Source organism: Ranitomeya imitator, chromosome 7 (genome assembly GCF_032444005.1).
Source record: "Ranitomeya imitator isolate aRanImi1 chromosome 7, aRanImi1.pri, whole genome shotgun sequence".
Lineage (NCBI taxonomy): Eukaryota > Metazoa > Chordata > Amphibia > Anura > Dendrobatidae > Ranitomeya > Ranitomeya imitator.
This window is the reverse complement of record NC_091288.1, coordinates 144,423,154-144,435,509: the sequence shown is the minus strand read 5'-3', so window position 1 is coordinate 144,435,509 and position 12,356 is coordinate 144,423,154. Positions and strand designations below refer to the sequence as shown.

At 42.6% G+C, this 12,356-nt stretch overlaps 1 protein-coding gene across 1 annotated transcript in view; it reads right to left on the bottom strand.

The window, feature by feature from the left end:
- DNAH7 (dynein axonemal heavy chain 7) overlaps window positions 1-12,356 on the bottom strand; it is a 560,306-nt gene that overhangs the window by 490,942 nt on the left and 57,008 nt on the right. The window contains exons 4-5 of the mRNA XM_069733889.1: window positions 1,474-1,648; window positions 1,138-1,219 (exon numbers count right to left, since the gene is read on the bottom strand). Of these exons, the coding sequence (XP_069589990.1) occupies window positions 1,138-1,219; window positions 1,474-1,648 (257 nt within the window). The remainder of the gene's footprint in view (window positions 1-1,137; window positions 1,220-1,473; window positions 1,649-12,356) is intronic.

Here is a 12,356-nt window from a genome sequence, read left to right as displayed (position 1 = left end):
CTGTGATTTTACTGTACTCTGCGCTGAATTACCGGCTTTTCAAAGGAGACCCGTGTGTAAAAATCGGACAGCAATACGGATGTCATACGGATGTTGCGATAAAAAAATCGCATGACACTCGCATGACACTCGCATGGCACTCGCATGGCACTCGCAGACGTTACATCAGTTTTTTCGGTCTGTAAATCGGACCGTTTTTTTCTCACACAAGAGGAAAGGGGCCCTTAAAAGTACAATTTTCTCTGCAAGAAACAAGCTCTTGTACTGCTACGTCCGATAATAAAAAAAAAAGCTATGGAAGGAGAGAAGGAAAAAAATGAAAATGCAAAAACTGGCTCCATCCAAGCTTTTGAAGGGGATTACACTTCAGGAAATAAAAGCATTTTTGCACGCAGCGTCATTTTTTCCTTTCCTCAGTACTTTTTCAACCAGACTTTGCATACACAGACTCTAAGGCTATGTTCACACGCTGCGTTTTTGCAGCTTTTCTTATGCAACGTTTCAGCTGCGTCTCTCAGTACCAGCAAAGTTTGCGAGATTTCAGAAATCTCATGCATATACCTTGGTTTTTTTCCTGACTGTTTTGTCAAAGAGCTGCATGTCATTTCTTTTAGCTTTTTTTGCAGTGTTTTTCACCCAATTAAAGCAATAGGTAGCGCAAAAATGGTGCAAAAAATGCAGGTATCAGGTTTTGCTGTGTTTTTAGTGCCAAAACCTGATGAAGTTGAATCAGATCATTTTTTATGCGCTTTTTATAAACTTTATCAGAATGCACAAGAGTCAAATGAACCTTGACAAAAACGCAGCAATAAAAACGCAACAAAAACTAAGCAAAAAATGCAGCAAAAACTAAGCAAAACCTGCTATTTGTAAGTAGCTTAAACGTTTCTAAAAAAAAGTGTTGCAAAAGCGCAACCTGTGAGCACAGTCAGCTCATGGCTACATAGCACATTCCAAGCAATGTTTTCCTATGGAGATTGCATGGCTGTGTGCTTGATTGAATGGCACCTGTTTATAATGGATATGTCTGAAACACCTGAACTCAAAAATTAGGAGGAGCGCCCATATATTTTTGGGAAATTAGTGTGTCGCATTTTTATAGTAAACGCTTATTCTATTACAAAACTGTTTGCTTACCAAAAGCTCTTTATCTAATGGAGATGTATCAGAAGACAAGCTAGCTTGATGAAAAGGCTGCACTGTAGCACCATCATTTGTCCTGAAACAGGTAAAAATCACAACACAAATTAATAATAAAAAGTCATTGAGTTTTTTTTATTGCTCTACATCTGAAAGTAAAAATAAAATGTGCCACGTTTCTAAAAGACATGCACCACTTTGTGGCATAAAATACTTGTGTATAAGACACAACAGCCATCAGTCAACGCAAAAGCAGTAATAAAGCATCTAAAGCATTTACACCATAAATCTTTCTAGTAATGAATCTATTATTGCTTGGAAAGAATAACTTACATTATTATGTCCACAAGGGCACTTCTAAATTGCTCACGATCTCTCTTTGGGTGGGAATAACTGCTTCTCATAGATAAAGAAGGTCCAGATGATGAATCCTCATACTTTGGTCTATGCTTTGGAAAGCTGGAGTACAAGAGTTTGTTTCTTTTGTGTTTTGGGCTGATCAGAAAACCTAAAAAAAGTAAAGTAGAAATGTAATAATGTGGTGTTAGGCTACGTACACACGTATTCTGGTCCACTGCGGATTTTTCCGCAGCGGATTTGATAAATCTGCAGGGCAAAAACGCGGAGTTTTTGCTGCAGATTTATCGCGGATTTACCGCGGTTTTTCTGCAGATTTCACTGCGGTTTTACAACTGTGCTTTTCTATAGGAGCAGTTGTAAAACCGCTGCGGAATCCGCAGAAAGAAGTGACATGCTGCGGAATGTAAACCGCTGCGTTTCCGCGTGTTTTTTTCCACAGTATGTGCACAGCGTTTTTGGTTTCCCATAGGTTTACATTGAACTGTAAACTCATGGGAAACTGCTGCGGACCCGCAGCTGCGAAAACGCTGCGGATCCGCAGCAAAATCCACATCGTGTGCACATACCCTTAGGCTGTGTGCACACGATGCGGATTTAGTGCGGACACGCAGCGGATTTTTCTGCGCAGAAACGCTGCAGTTCCGCAAAGTGATTTACAGTACAATGTAAATCAATTGGAAAAAAAAAGTGCTGTGTAATGGTGCGGAAAATTCCACACGAAATCTGCTGCGGATCAAAAGAAGTAGCATGCTACTTCTTTTGTGCGGAACTGCAGCGTTTCTGACCCCTTTCATTATAGAAATCTGCAGGGGTAAAAAACGCAGAAAATCCGCATCAATTCCGCAACAAAAACGCACAAAATCCGCATAAAATCCGTGGCAAATCCGCACCTGCGTTTTCTGCCAGGAGATGCAGATTTTGTATGTTAAATTCTACACCCCAATCCGCAACGTGTGCACATAGCCTAAAAAGTATTAAACGTTTGACACTTCTCAGCAGTAGCGCACACAAACAGAAGAGACCCCTGTGCAAGAACAATGTATGGGCCCTTTGCAGTCCAATAGCTCTTCATAATGCACAATTACACCTGCTTTGGAGGTAAAAATGGGGGGATGTAAAAAATGCCGGGGTATGTAAACTTTTCAGCACAACTGTTTTGGGGAGGCTATGTGTTAGTTTTAGAAAGTCAAGTGATGCATGTATCCTAGGGATAGAGACTCTAACCCATGAACTGCAGTCATGGCGGATACAGTACAGCTCTGAATAGGGCTTATTTGATCAATCAATAGGATAGACCCTAGAGATAATAGCAAAATTACACAAAGTATAATATAAGTCATGTTCTAATGCATCACTTAATAAGGGCTTATTTACCCTCTGTGTAATTTGGTTTCACAAAGTTGGTTCTGAGCCCATACACCATATCACTGAGGATGTTAGGTGGTCCACGCTGGAGGGCCCGTAACTTTTTTAGCTACAACTCTGGTGCTAGCTTGTACTATTTTATCAGGACCTGCTGATGGCCTTGTAGTTGCCATCTTAGTCTAGAGGAAGAGAGGCAAACATCTCCAAAGCTCAGGGGATAAATATCGGGCCCACTGGTTCTCAGGCAGATGGTACTGCCTACAGGCTCTTTCAAACCCTCGCAGAAATATGTCCAAGTCTCCATACTTTTCCATTACAGGAAAATGCTCAAGATGGGGTTTAAAGGGAACCTGTCACCCCCAAAATGGAAGGTGAGCTAAGCCCACCGGAATCAGTGGCTTATCTACAGCATTCTGTAATGCTGTAGATAAGCCCCCGATGTATCCTGAAAGATGAGAAGGTTAGATTACACTCACCCAGGGGCGGTCCGATTCTGGTCTGATGGGCGTCGCGGTCCGGTCCGGGGCCTCCCATCTTCATCAGATGACGTCCTCTTCTTTTCTTCACGCTGCGGCTCCGCTGCAGGCGTACTTTGTCTGCCCTGTTGAGAGCAAAGCAAAGTATTGCAGTGCGCAGGCGCCGGCCCTCTCTGACCTTTCCCGGCATCTGCGCACTGCAGTACTTTGCTCTGCCATCAACAGGCAGGCAAAGTATGTCTGTGCCGGAGCTGCAGCATGAAGACAAGAAGAGGACGTCATCGTAAGAAGATGGGAGGCACCGGACCGGACCACGACGCCGTTCGGACCAGAACCGGACCGGGACCGGCCCTGGGTGAGTATAATCTAACCCCTTTTTCTCATCTTTCAGGATACATCGGGGGCTTATCTACAGCATTCCAGAATATATATGTATATATACTAGATGGTGGTCCGATTCTAACGCATCGGGTATTCTAGAATATGCATGTCCACGTAGTATATTGCACTACGTAGTATATTGCACAGTCCACGTAGTATATTGCCCAGCCACGTAGTATATTGCCCAGCCACGTAGTATATTGCCCAGCCACGTAGTATATTGCCCAGCCACGTAGTATATTGCCCAGCCATGTAGTATATTGCCCAGCCACGTAGTATATTGCCCAGTGACGTAGTATATTACCCAGTCACGTAGTATATTGCCCAGCCACGTAGTATATTGCCCAGCCACGTAGTATATTGCCCAGTCACGTAGTATATTGCCCAGTCACGTAGTATATTGCCCAGCCACGTAGTATATTGCCCAGACACGTAGTATATTGCCCAGTTACGTAGTATATAGCACAGAGCCACGTAGTATATTGCCCAGTGACGTAGTATACAGCACAGAGCCACATAGTATATTGCCCAGTGACGTAGTATATTGCCCAGTGATGTAGTATACAGCACAGAGCCACACAGTATATTGCCCAGTGACGTAGTATACAGCACAGAGCCATGTAGTATATTTGCCAGTCACGTAGTATATTGCCCAGCCATGTATGTCACAGGTTAAAAAATAAAAAATAAACATATACTCACCTTCCAAAGGAGCCCTTGTAGACATGTTGCCTGTGTGCGGTGCACTCGGCAGCTTCCGGTCCCTGGGTTGGTAGCGCAGGACCCGTGATGATGTCGCGGTCACATGACCGTGACATCATGGCAGGTCCTTGTCGCATACCATCCTTGCCACCGGAAACTGCCGCTTGCATGGAGCGGTTACCGGAGTGTCGCGAGGAGCGGGAAAGGCGGCGGACGGTGAGTATATAATGATTTTTTATTTTTTTAATTATTTTTAACATTAGATCCTTTTACTATTGACGCTGCATAGGCAGCATCAATAGTAAAAACTTGGTCACACAGGGTTAATAGCGGCGGTAACGGAGTGCGTTACCCGGCATAACGTGGTCCGTTACCGCTGGCATTAACCCTGTGTGAGAGGTGACTGCAGGGAGTATGGAGCGGACGCCGTGCACTGACTGCAGGGGAGTAGGGAGGGACTAATCGGACTGTGGCCGTCGCTGATTGGTCGCGGCAGAAATGACAGGCAGCTGACGAGACCAATCAGCGACTTGGATTCCATGACAGACACAGGCTGCGACCAATTAATATCTGTGACAGAAAGACAGAAAGACGGAAGTGACCCATAGACAATTATACAGTAGATATATTTATATTTATATTTAATACAGAGCTAGATAGCATAAAAGCCGGTAATTCAATTGCCGGCTTTTGCTAAGTCCTACCAAACCCGACAGGATAAGAGACATGGTTTACATACAGTAAACCATTTCATATCCGTTACATTTTTACATATCCCTCACTAATAATGTTAGTAGTGTATGTGCAAAATTGGGGAACTCTAGGTATTAAAATAAAGGGTTAAATCACGGAAAAAAACTGACATGGGCTCCCGCGCAATTTTCTCTGCCAGAGTGGGAAAGCCAGTGACTGAGGGCAGATATTAACAGCCTAGAAAGGGACCATGGTTATGGTAATCAGTCAGTCTGCCTATTTGAAGAGTGAAAAGTAGTCACTGTGCTGTCTGGCATCATGCTGTATGCCACACTAAATATAGTAAGGTAAGGCAAGAGTTCTCTCAAGAGAATAGAATGACAATTATAGACAAACATGTTAAAGGAGACGGCTATAAGACCATCTTCAAACAGCTTGATGTGCCTGTTACTATAGCTGCATATATTATTCAGATGTTTAATGTGTATGGGACTATAACCACTTTCTTGGACAAGACAGCAAGTGGAAAATTGATGACAAATTGAAGAGGCGGATAATATGAATTCTAACCAAAAAGCCCTGAACAACTTCCAAGAGAGATTAGAGGTCAACCCCAAGGTCAAGGTAAATCGATGTCTAATCACACCATCCATCGCTGTCTTGGCCAAATTAAACTTCATGAAAGACGACAAAGAAGGAAACCACTGTTGAAAGCAAATCATAGAAAAGCAAGATTGGAATTTGCCAAAATGCATATTGACAAGCCACAATCTTCTGGGAAAATGCCATTTGGACAGATGAGACAAAACTGGGGCTTTTTGACAAGCCACATCAGCTCTATGTTCACAGGTGCAAAAATGAAGCACATGAAAAGAACATTGTACCTACTGTGAAATGTGGAGGAGGCTTGATTATGTTTTAGAGCTGCTTTGCTGCATCTGGCACAGGGTGTTTTGAAACTGTGCAGGGTAAAATAAAATCTCAAGACTATCAAGGCCATCTGAAGCCAATTGTGCAACCCAGTGTCAGAAAACTTAGCTTGAGTCGCAGGTTATGAAACCTTCAACAGGATAATGACCCAAAACACAGCTAAAACATCCAATAATGACTAAGAACAAAGCATTGGACTGGAGTGCCTTTTTATGACCCCAGATCTAAATCCTATTGAACATCTGTGGAAGGAGATGAAACCTTGCAGTCTGGGATGGCATCGTTCACACCTGAGATACTTGGAGCAGTTTGCTAAGGAGTAAGCGGGCCAAAATACTTGTGGAAAGGTGCAGAAGTCTCATTGAAACATATAGAAATCCTTTGTTTGCAGTGATTGCCTCAAAAAGGTTGCACAAAAAATATTAAGTTAAGGGTACTATCATTTTTGTCCTGGACATTTTCATTTGGTTTTTATTTTTTAATGTTTTTGTTGAACCACAATTGAGAAGTAATATCAGATTTTCATTAGTTGATATTCAGTAAATTTGAACTTAGAATTACTTTTGTGAGTTTACAATTAATTCAGCGACAGTTGTGCGTTTTTCTTACTTTAAGGCCGGCGTCACACTAGCGAGTTTTACGGACGTATGAGCGCATAAAATACGTCCGTAAAACACGCATTACACACGGTCCAATTATTCTCTATGCCCCAGCTCCTATCTGCCATATTTTACTGATCCGTATTATACGGCTTTCTACGGCCGTAGAAAATCGCAGCATGCTGCGTTTGTCACCGTATTGCGCAAAAAAAATCGCCAATGAAAGTCTACGGAAGGCAGAAAAATACGGATTACACACGGACCAGCAGTGTGACTTGCGACAAATACGCAGCCGTGTTAAAGAGAAAAGCCGGTAATTCAGTGCGGTTTACAGTAAGATCACACTGACAGCTTACAGTAGAATAGGTAGAATAAATGTGTACACATAGAATAGGTATATATATATATATATATATATATATATATATGTCATTGAGACACATATATGTATATATATTAATATTTCATACAGCGCTAGATAGCTTAAAAGCCGGTAATTCAATTGCCGGCTTTTGCTATCTCCTTCCAAAACCCGACATGATATGAGACATGGTTTACATACAGTAAACCATGTCATATTCCCTTTTTTTGCATATTCCACACTAATAATGTTAGTAGTGTGTATGTGCACAATTTGGGCGTTCTAGCTATTAAATTAAAGAGTTAAATGGCGGAAAAAATTGGCGTGGTCTCCCGCGCAATTTTCTCCGCCAGAGTAGTAAAGCCAGTGACTGAGGGCAGATATTAATAGCCTGGAGAGGGTCCACGGTTATTGGCCCCCCTTGGCTAAAAACATCTGCCCCCAGCCACCCCAGAAAAGGCACATCTGGAAGATGCGCCTATTCTGGCACTTGGCCACTCTCTTCCCATTCCCGTGTAGCGGTGGGATATGGGGTAATGAAGGGTTAATGTCACCTTGCTATTGTAAGGTGGCATTAAGCCAGATTAATAATGGAGAAGCGTCAATTCTGACACCTATCCATTATTAATCCAATAGTCTGAAATGGTTAAAAAAAACACAAACACATTATTAAAAAGTCTTTTAATGAAATAAAAACACAGGTTGTTTTAATATTTTATTATTCTGGTAATCCACCTGAAGACCCTCGCTCTGTGACAAAGAAAAAATAATAAACCAATAATATCCATAACTTCAGAGGATCTGTCACGTCCCACAATGTAAATCCATCTGAAGGGGTTAATTTTTTTTTACAGCCAGGAGCTCTGCTATAATGCAGCTGTGCTCCTGGCTATAAAACCCCAGCGAATGAATGGAAACTAGGTCAATGACCTGTAGTTACCTTCAGTCGCGGTGATGCGCCCTCTGCTGGTTGTCCTCATATGAACTCGAGCCTGGGAACTTTTCAGATTTTTTCCCACGCTCGAAGGACATCCAGCAGAGGGCGCATCACCGCGAATGAAGGTAACTACAGGTCATTGACCTAGTTTCCATTCATTTGCTGGGGTTTTACAGTCAGCAGCATAGCTGCATTATATCAGAGCTCCTGGCTGTAAAAAAAATTAACCCCGTCAGATGGATTTACATCGTGGGACGTGACAGATCCTCGGAAGGTATGGATATTGTTGGTTTATTATTTTTCCTTTGTCACAGAGCGAGGGTGTTCAGGTGGATTACCAGAATAATAAAATATTAAAACAACCAGTGTTTTTATTTCATTAATCCCTTCATGACCCAGCCTATTTTGACCTTAAAGACCTTGCCATTTTTTGCAATTCTGACCAGTGTCCCTTTATGAGGTAATAACTCGGGAACGCTTCAATGGATCCTAGCGATTCTGAGACTGTTTTCTCGTGACATATTGGGCTTCATGTGGTAAATTTAGGTCAATAAATTCTGTGTTTATTTGTGATAAAAACAGAAATTTGGCGAAAATTTTGAAAATTTTGCAATTTTCACATTTTGAATTTTTATTCTGTTAAACCAGAGAGTTATGTGACACAAAATAGTTAATAAATAACATTGCCCACACGTCTATTTTACATCAGCACAATTTTGGAAACAAAATTTTTTTTTGCTAGGAAGTTATAAGGGTTAAAATTTGACCAGCGATTTCTCATTTTTACAACGAAATTTACAAAACCATTTTTTTTTTAGGGACCACCTCACATTTGAAGTCAGTTTGAGGGGTCTATATGGCTGAAAATACCCAAAAGTGACACCATTCTAAAAACTGCACCCCTCAAGGTGCACAAAACCACATTCCAGAAGTTTATTAACCCTTCAGGTGCTTCACAGCAGCAGAAGCAACATGGAAGGAAAAAATGAACATTTAACTTTTTAGTCACAAAAATGATCTTTCAGCAACAATTTTTTTATTTTCCCAATGGTAAAAGGAGAAACTGAACCACGAAAGTTGTTGTCCAATTTGTCCTGAGTACGCTGATACCTCATATGTGGGGGTAAACCACTGCTTAGGCGCACGGCAGGGCTTGGAAGGGAAGGAGCACCATTTGACTTTTTGAATGAAAAATTGGCTGCACTCTTTAGCGGACACCATGTCACATTTGGAGAGCCCCCGTGTGCCTAAAAATTGGAGCTCCCCCACAAGTGACCCCATTTTGGAAACTAGACGCCCCAAGGAACTTATCTAGATGCATAGTGAGCACTTTAAACCCCCAGGTGCTTCACAAATTGATCCGTAAAAATGAAAAAGTACTTTTTTTCACAAAAAAATTTTTTAGCCTCAATTTTTTCATTTTCACATGGGCAACAGGATAAAATGGATCCTAAAATTTGTTGGACAATTTCTCCTGAGTACACCGATACCTCACATGGGGGGGTAAACCACTGTTTGGGCACATGGTAAGGCTCGGGAGGGAAGGAGCGCCATTTGACTTTTTGAATGAAAAATTATCTCCATTGTTAGCGGACACCATGTCGCGTTTGGAGAGACCCTGTGTGCCTAAACATTGGAGCTCCCCCACAAGTGACCCCATTTTGGAAACTGGACCCCCCAAGGAACTTATCTAGATGCCTAGTGAGCACTTTAAACCCTCAGGTGCTTCACAAATTGATCCGTAAAAATGAAAAAGTACTTTTTTTTCACAAAAAATTTCTTTTCGCCTCAATTTTTTCATTTTCACATGGGCAATAGGATTAAATAGATCCTAAAATTTGTTGGGCAATTTCTCCCGAGTACGCCGATACCTCATACGTGGGGGTAAACCACTGTTTGGGCACACGGCAGGGCTCGGAAGGGAAGGCGAGCCTTTTGACTTTTTGAATGGAAAATTAGCTCCAATTGTTAGCGGACACCATGTCGCGTTTGGAGAGCCCCTGTGTGCCTATGAATTGGAGCTCCCCCACAAGTGACCCCATTTTGGAAACTAGACCCCCCAAGGAACTTATCTAGATACATACTGAGCACTTTAAACCCCCAGGTGCTTCACAGAAGTTTATAACGCAGAGCCATGAAAATAAAAAATAATTTTTCGTTCCTCAAAAATGATTTTTTAGCCTGGAATTTCCTATTTTGCCAACGGTAATAGGAGAAATTGGACAACAAATTTTGTTGTCCAGTTTGTTCTGAGTACGCAGATACCCCATATGTGGGGGTAAACCACTGTTTGGGCGCACGGCAGGGCTCAGAAGGGAAGGCACGCCATTTGGCTTTTTAAATGGAAAATTAGTTCCAATCATTAGCGGATACCATGTCGCGTTTGGAGAGCCCATGTGTGCCTAAACATTGGAGATCTCCCACAAATGACCCCATTTTGGAAACTAGACCCCCAAAGGAACTAATCTAGAGGTGTGGTGAGCACTTTGAACCCTCAACTGCTTCACAGAAGTTTATAACGCAGAGCCATGAAAATAAAAAAAAAATTTCTTTTCTCAAAAATGATTTTTTAGCCCGCAATTTTTTATTTTCCCAAGGGTAACAGGAGAAATTTGACCCCAAAAGTTGTTGTCCAGTTTCTCCTGAGTACGCTGATACCCGATATGTGGGGGTAAACCACTGTTTGGGCACATGCTGGGGCTCGGAAGTGAAGTAGTGACGTTTTGAAATGCAGACTTTGATGGAATGCTCTGCGGGCGTCACTGTTGTGAATTCTGTTTTCGAACTCCCTCCTGTGGTCATGAATGGTACTTCGGCGAGTTCTGTCCATGGACTCCCTCTGGTGGCTGTGAGTGGAGCTGCTGCTTCTGAGGTTCCTTCCACAGGTGACGTAGTTTATTCGTTGGCTGGCTGTTCTATTTAACTCCACTCAGATCGTTACTCCATGCCAGCTGTCAATGTTCTTGTACTGGTTCAGTTTGCTCCTGGATCTTTCTGGTGACCCATCTACTCCAGCAGAAGCTAAGTCCCTGCTAGTTATTTATTTGTTCATTGTTTCCTTGTCCAGTTGGCTATCATGATTTTGTCTTGCTAGCTGGAAGCTCTGGGATGCAGAGTGACACCTCCGCACCGTGAGTCGGTGCGGAGGTCTTTTTGCACACTCTGCGTGGTCTTTTGTAGTTTTTTGTGCTGACTGCAAAGATACCTTTCCTATCCTCAGTCTGTTTAGTAAGTCTGGCCTCCCTGTGCTGAAACCTGTTTCATTTCTGTGTTTGTGACTTCATCTTAACTCACAGTCAATATATGTGGGGGGCTGCCTTTTCCTTTGGGGAATTTCTCTGAGGCAAGGTAGGCTTTATTTTCTATCTTTAGGGCTAGTTAGCTCTTAGGCTGTGAAGAGGCGTCTAGGTCGTGTTAGGTACGCTCCACGGCTATTTCTAGTTGTGTGATAGGATTAGGGGTTGCGGTCAGCAGAGTTCCCACTTCCCAGAGCTTGTCCTGTGTGAGTTTAACCATCAGGTCGTTCCGGGTGTTCTTAACCACCAGGTCCATAACACGTCACGTTGCGTTTGCAGAGCCCCTGATGTGGCTGAAGAGTAGAAACCCCCCACAAGTGACCCTATTTTGGAAACTAGACCCCGAAAGGAACTTATCTAGACATGTGGTGAGCACTTTCAACCCCCAAGTGCTTCACAGAAGTTTATAACGCAGAGCCGTGAAAATAATAAATACGTTTTCTTTCCTCAAAAATAACTTTTTAGCCCAGAATTTTTAAATTTTCCCAAGGGTAACCAGAGAAATTTGACCCCAATATTTGTTGTCCAGTTTCTCCTGAGTACGGTGATACCCCAAATGTGGGGGTAAACTACTGTTTGGGCACATGCCGGGGCTCGGAAGTGAAGTAGTGACGGTTTGAAATGCAGACTTTGATGGAATGCTCTACGGGCGTCACGTTGCGTTTGCAGAGCCCCTGATGTGGCTAAACAGTAGAAACCCCCCATAAGTGACCCTATTTTGGAAACTAGACCCCGAAAGGAACTTATGTAGATATGTGGTGAGCACTTTCAACCCCCAAGTGCTTCATAGAAGTTTATAACGCAGAGCCGTGAAAATAATAAATACGTTTTCTTTCCTCAAAAATAATTTTTTAGCCCAGAATTTTTTATTTTCCCAAGGGTTACAGGAGAAATTGGACCCCAAAAGTTGATGTCCAGTTTCTCCTGAGTACGCTGATACCCCATGTGTGGGGGTAAACCACTGTTTGGGCACACGTCGGGGCTCAGAAGGGAAGTAGTGACTTTTGAAATGCAGACTTTGATGGAATGGTCTGCGGACATCACGTTGCGTTTGCAGAGCCCCTGGTGTGCCTAAACAGTAGAAACCCCCCACAAGTGACCCCATTTTGTAAACTA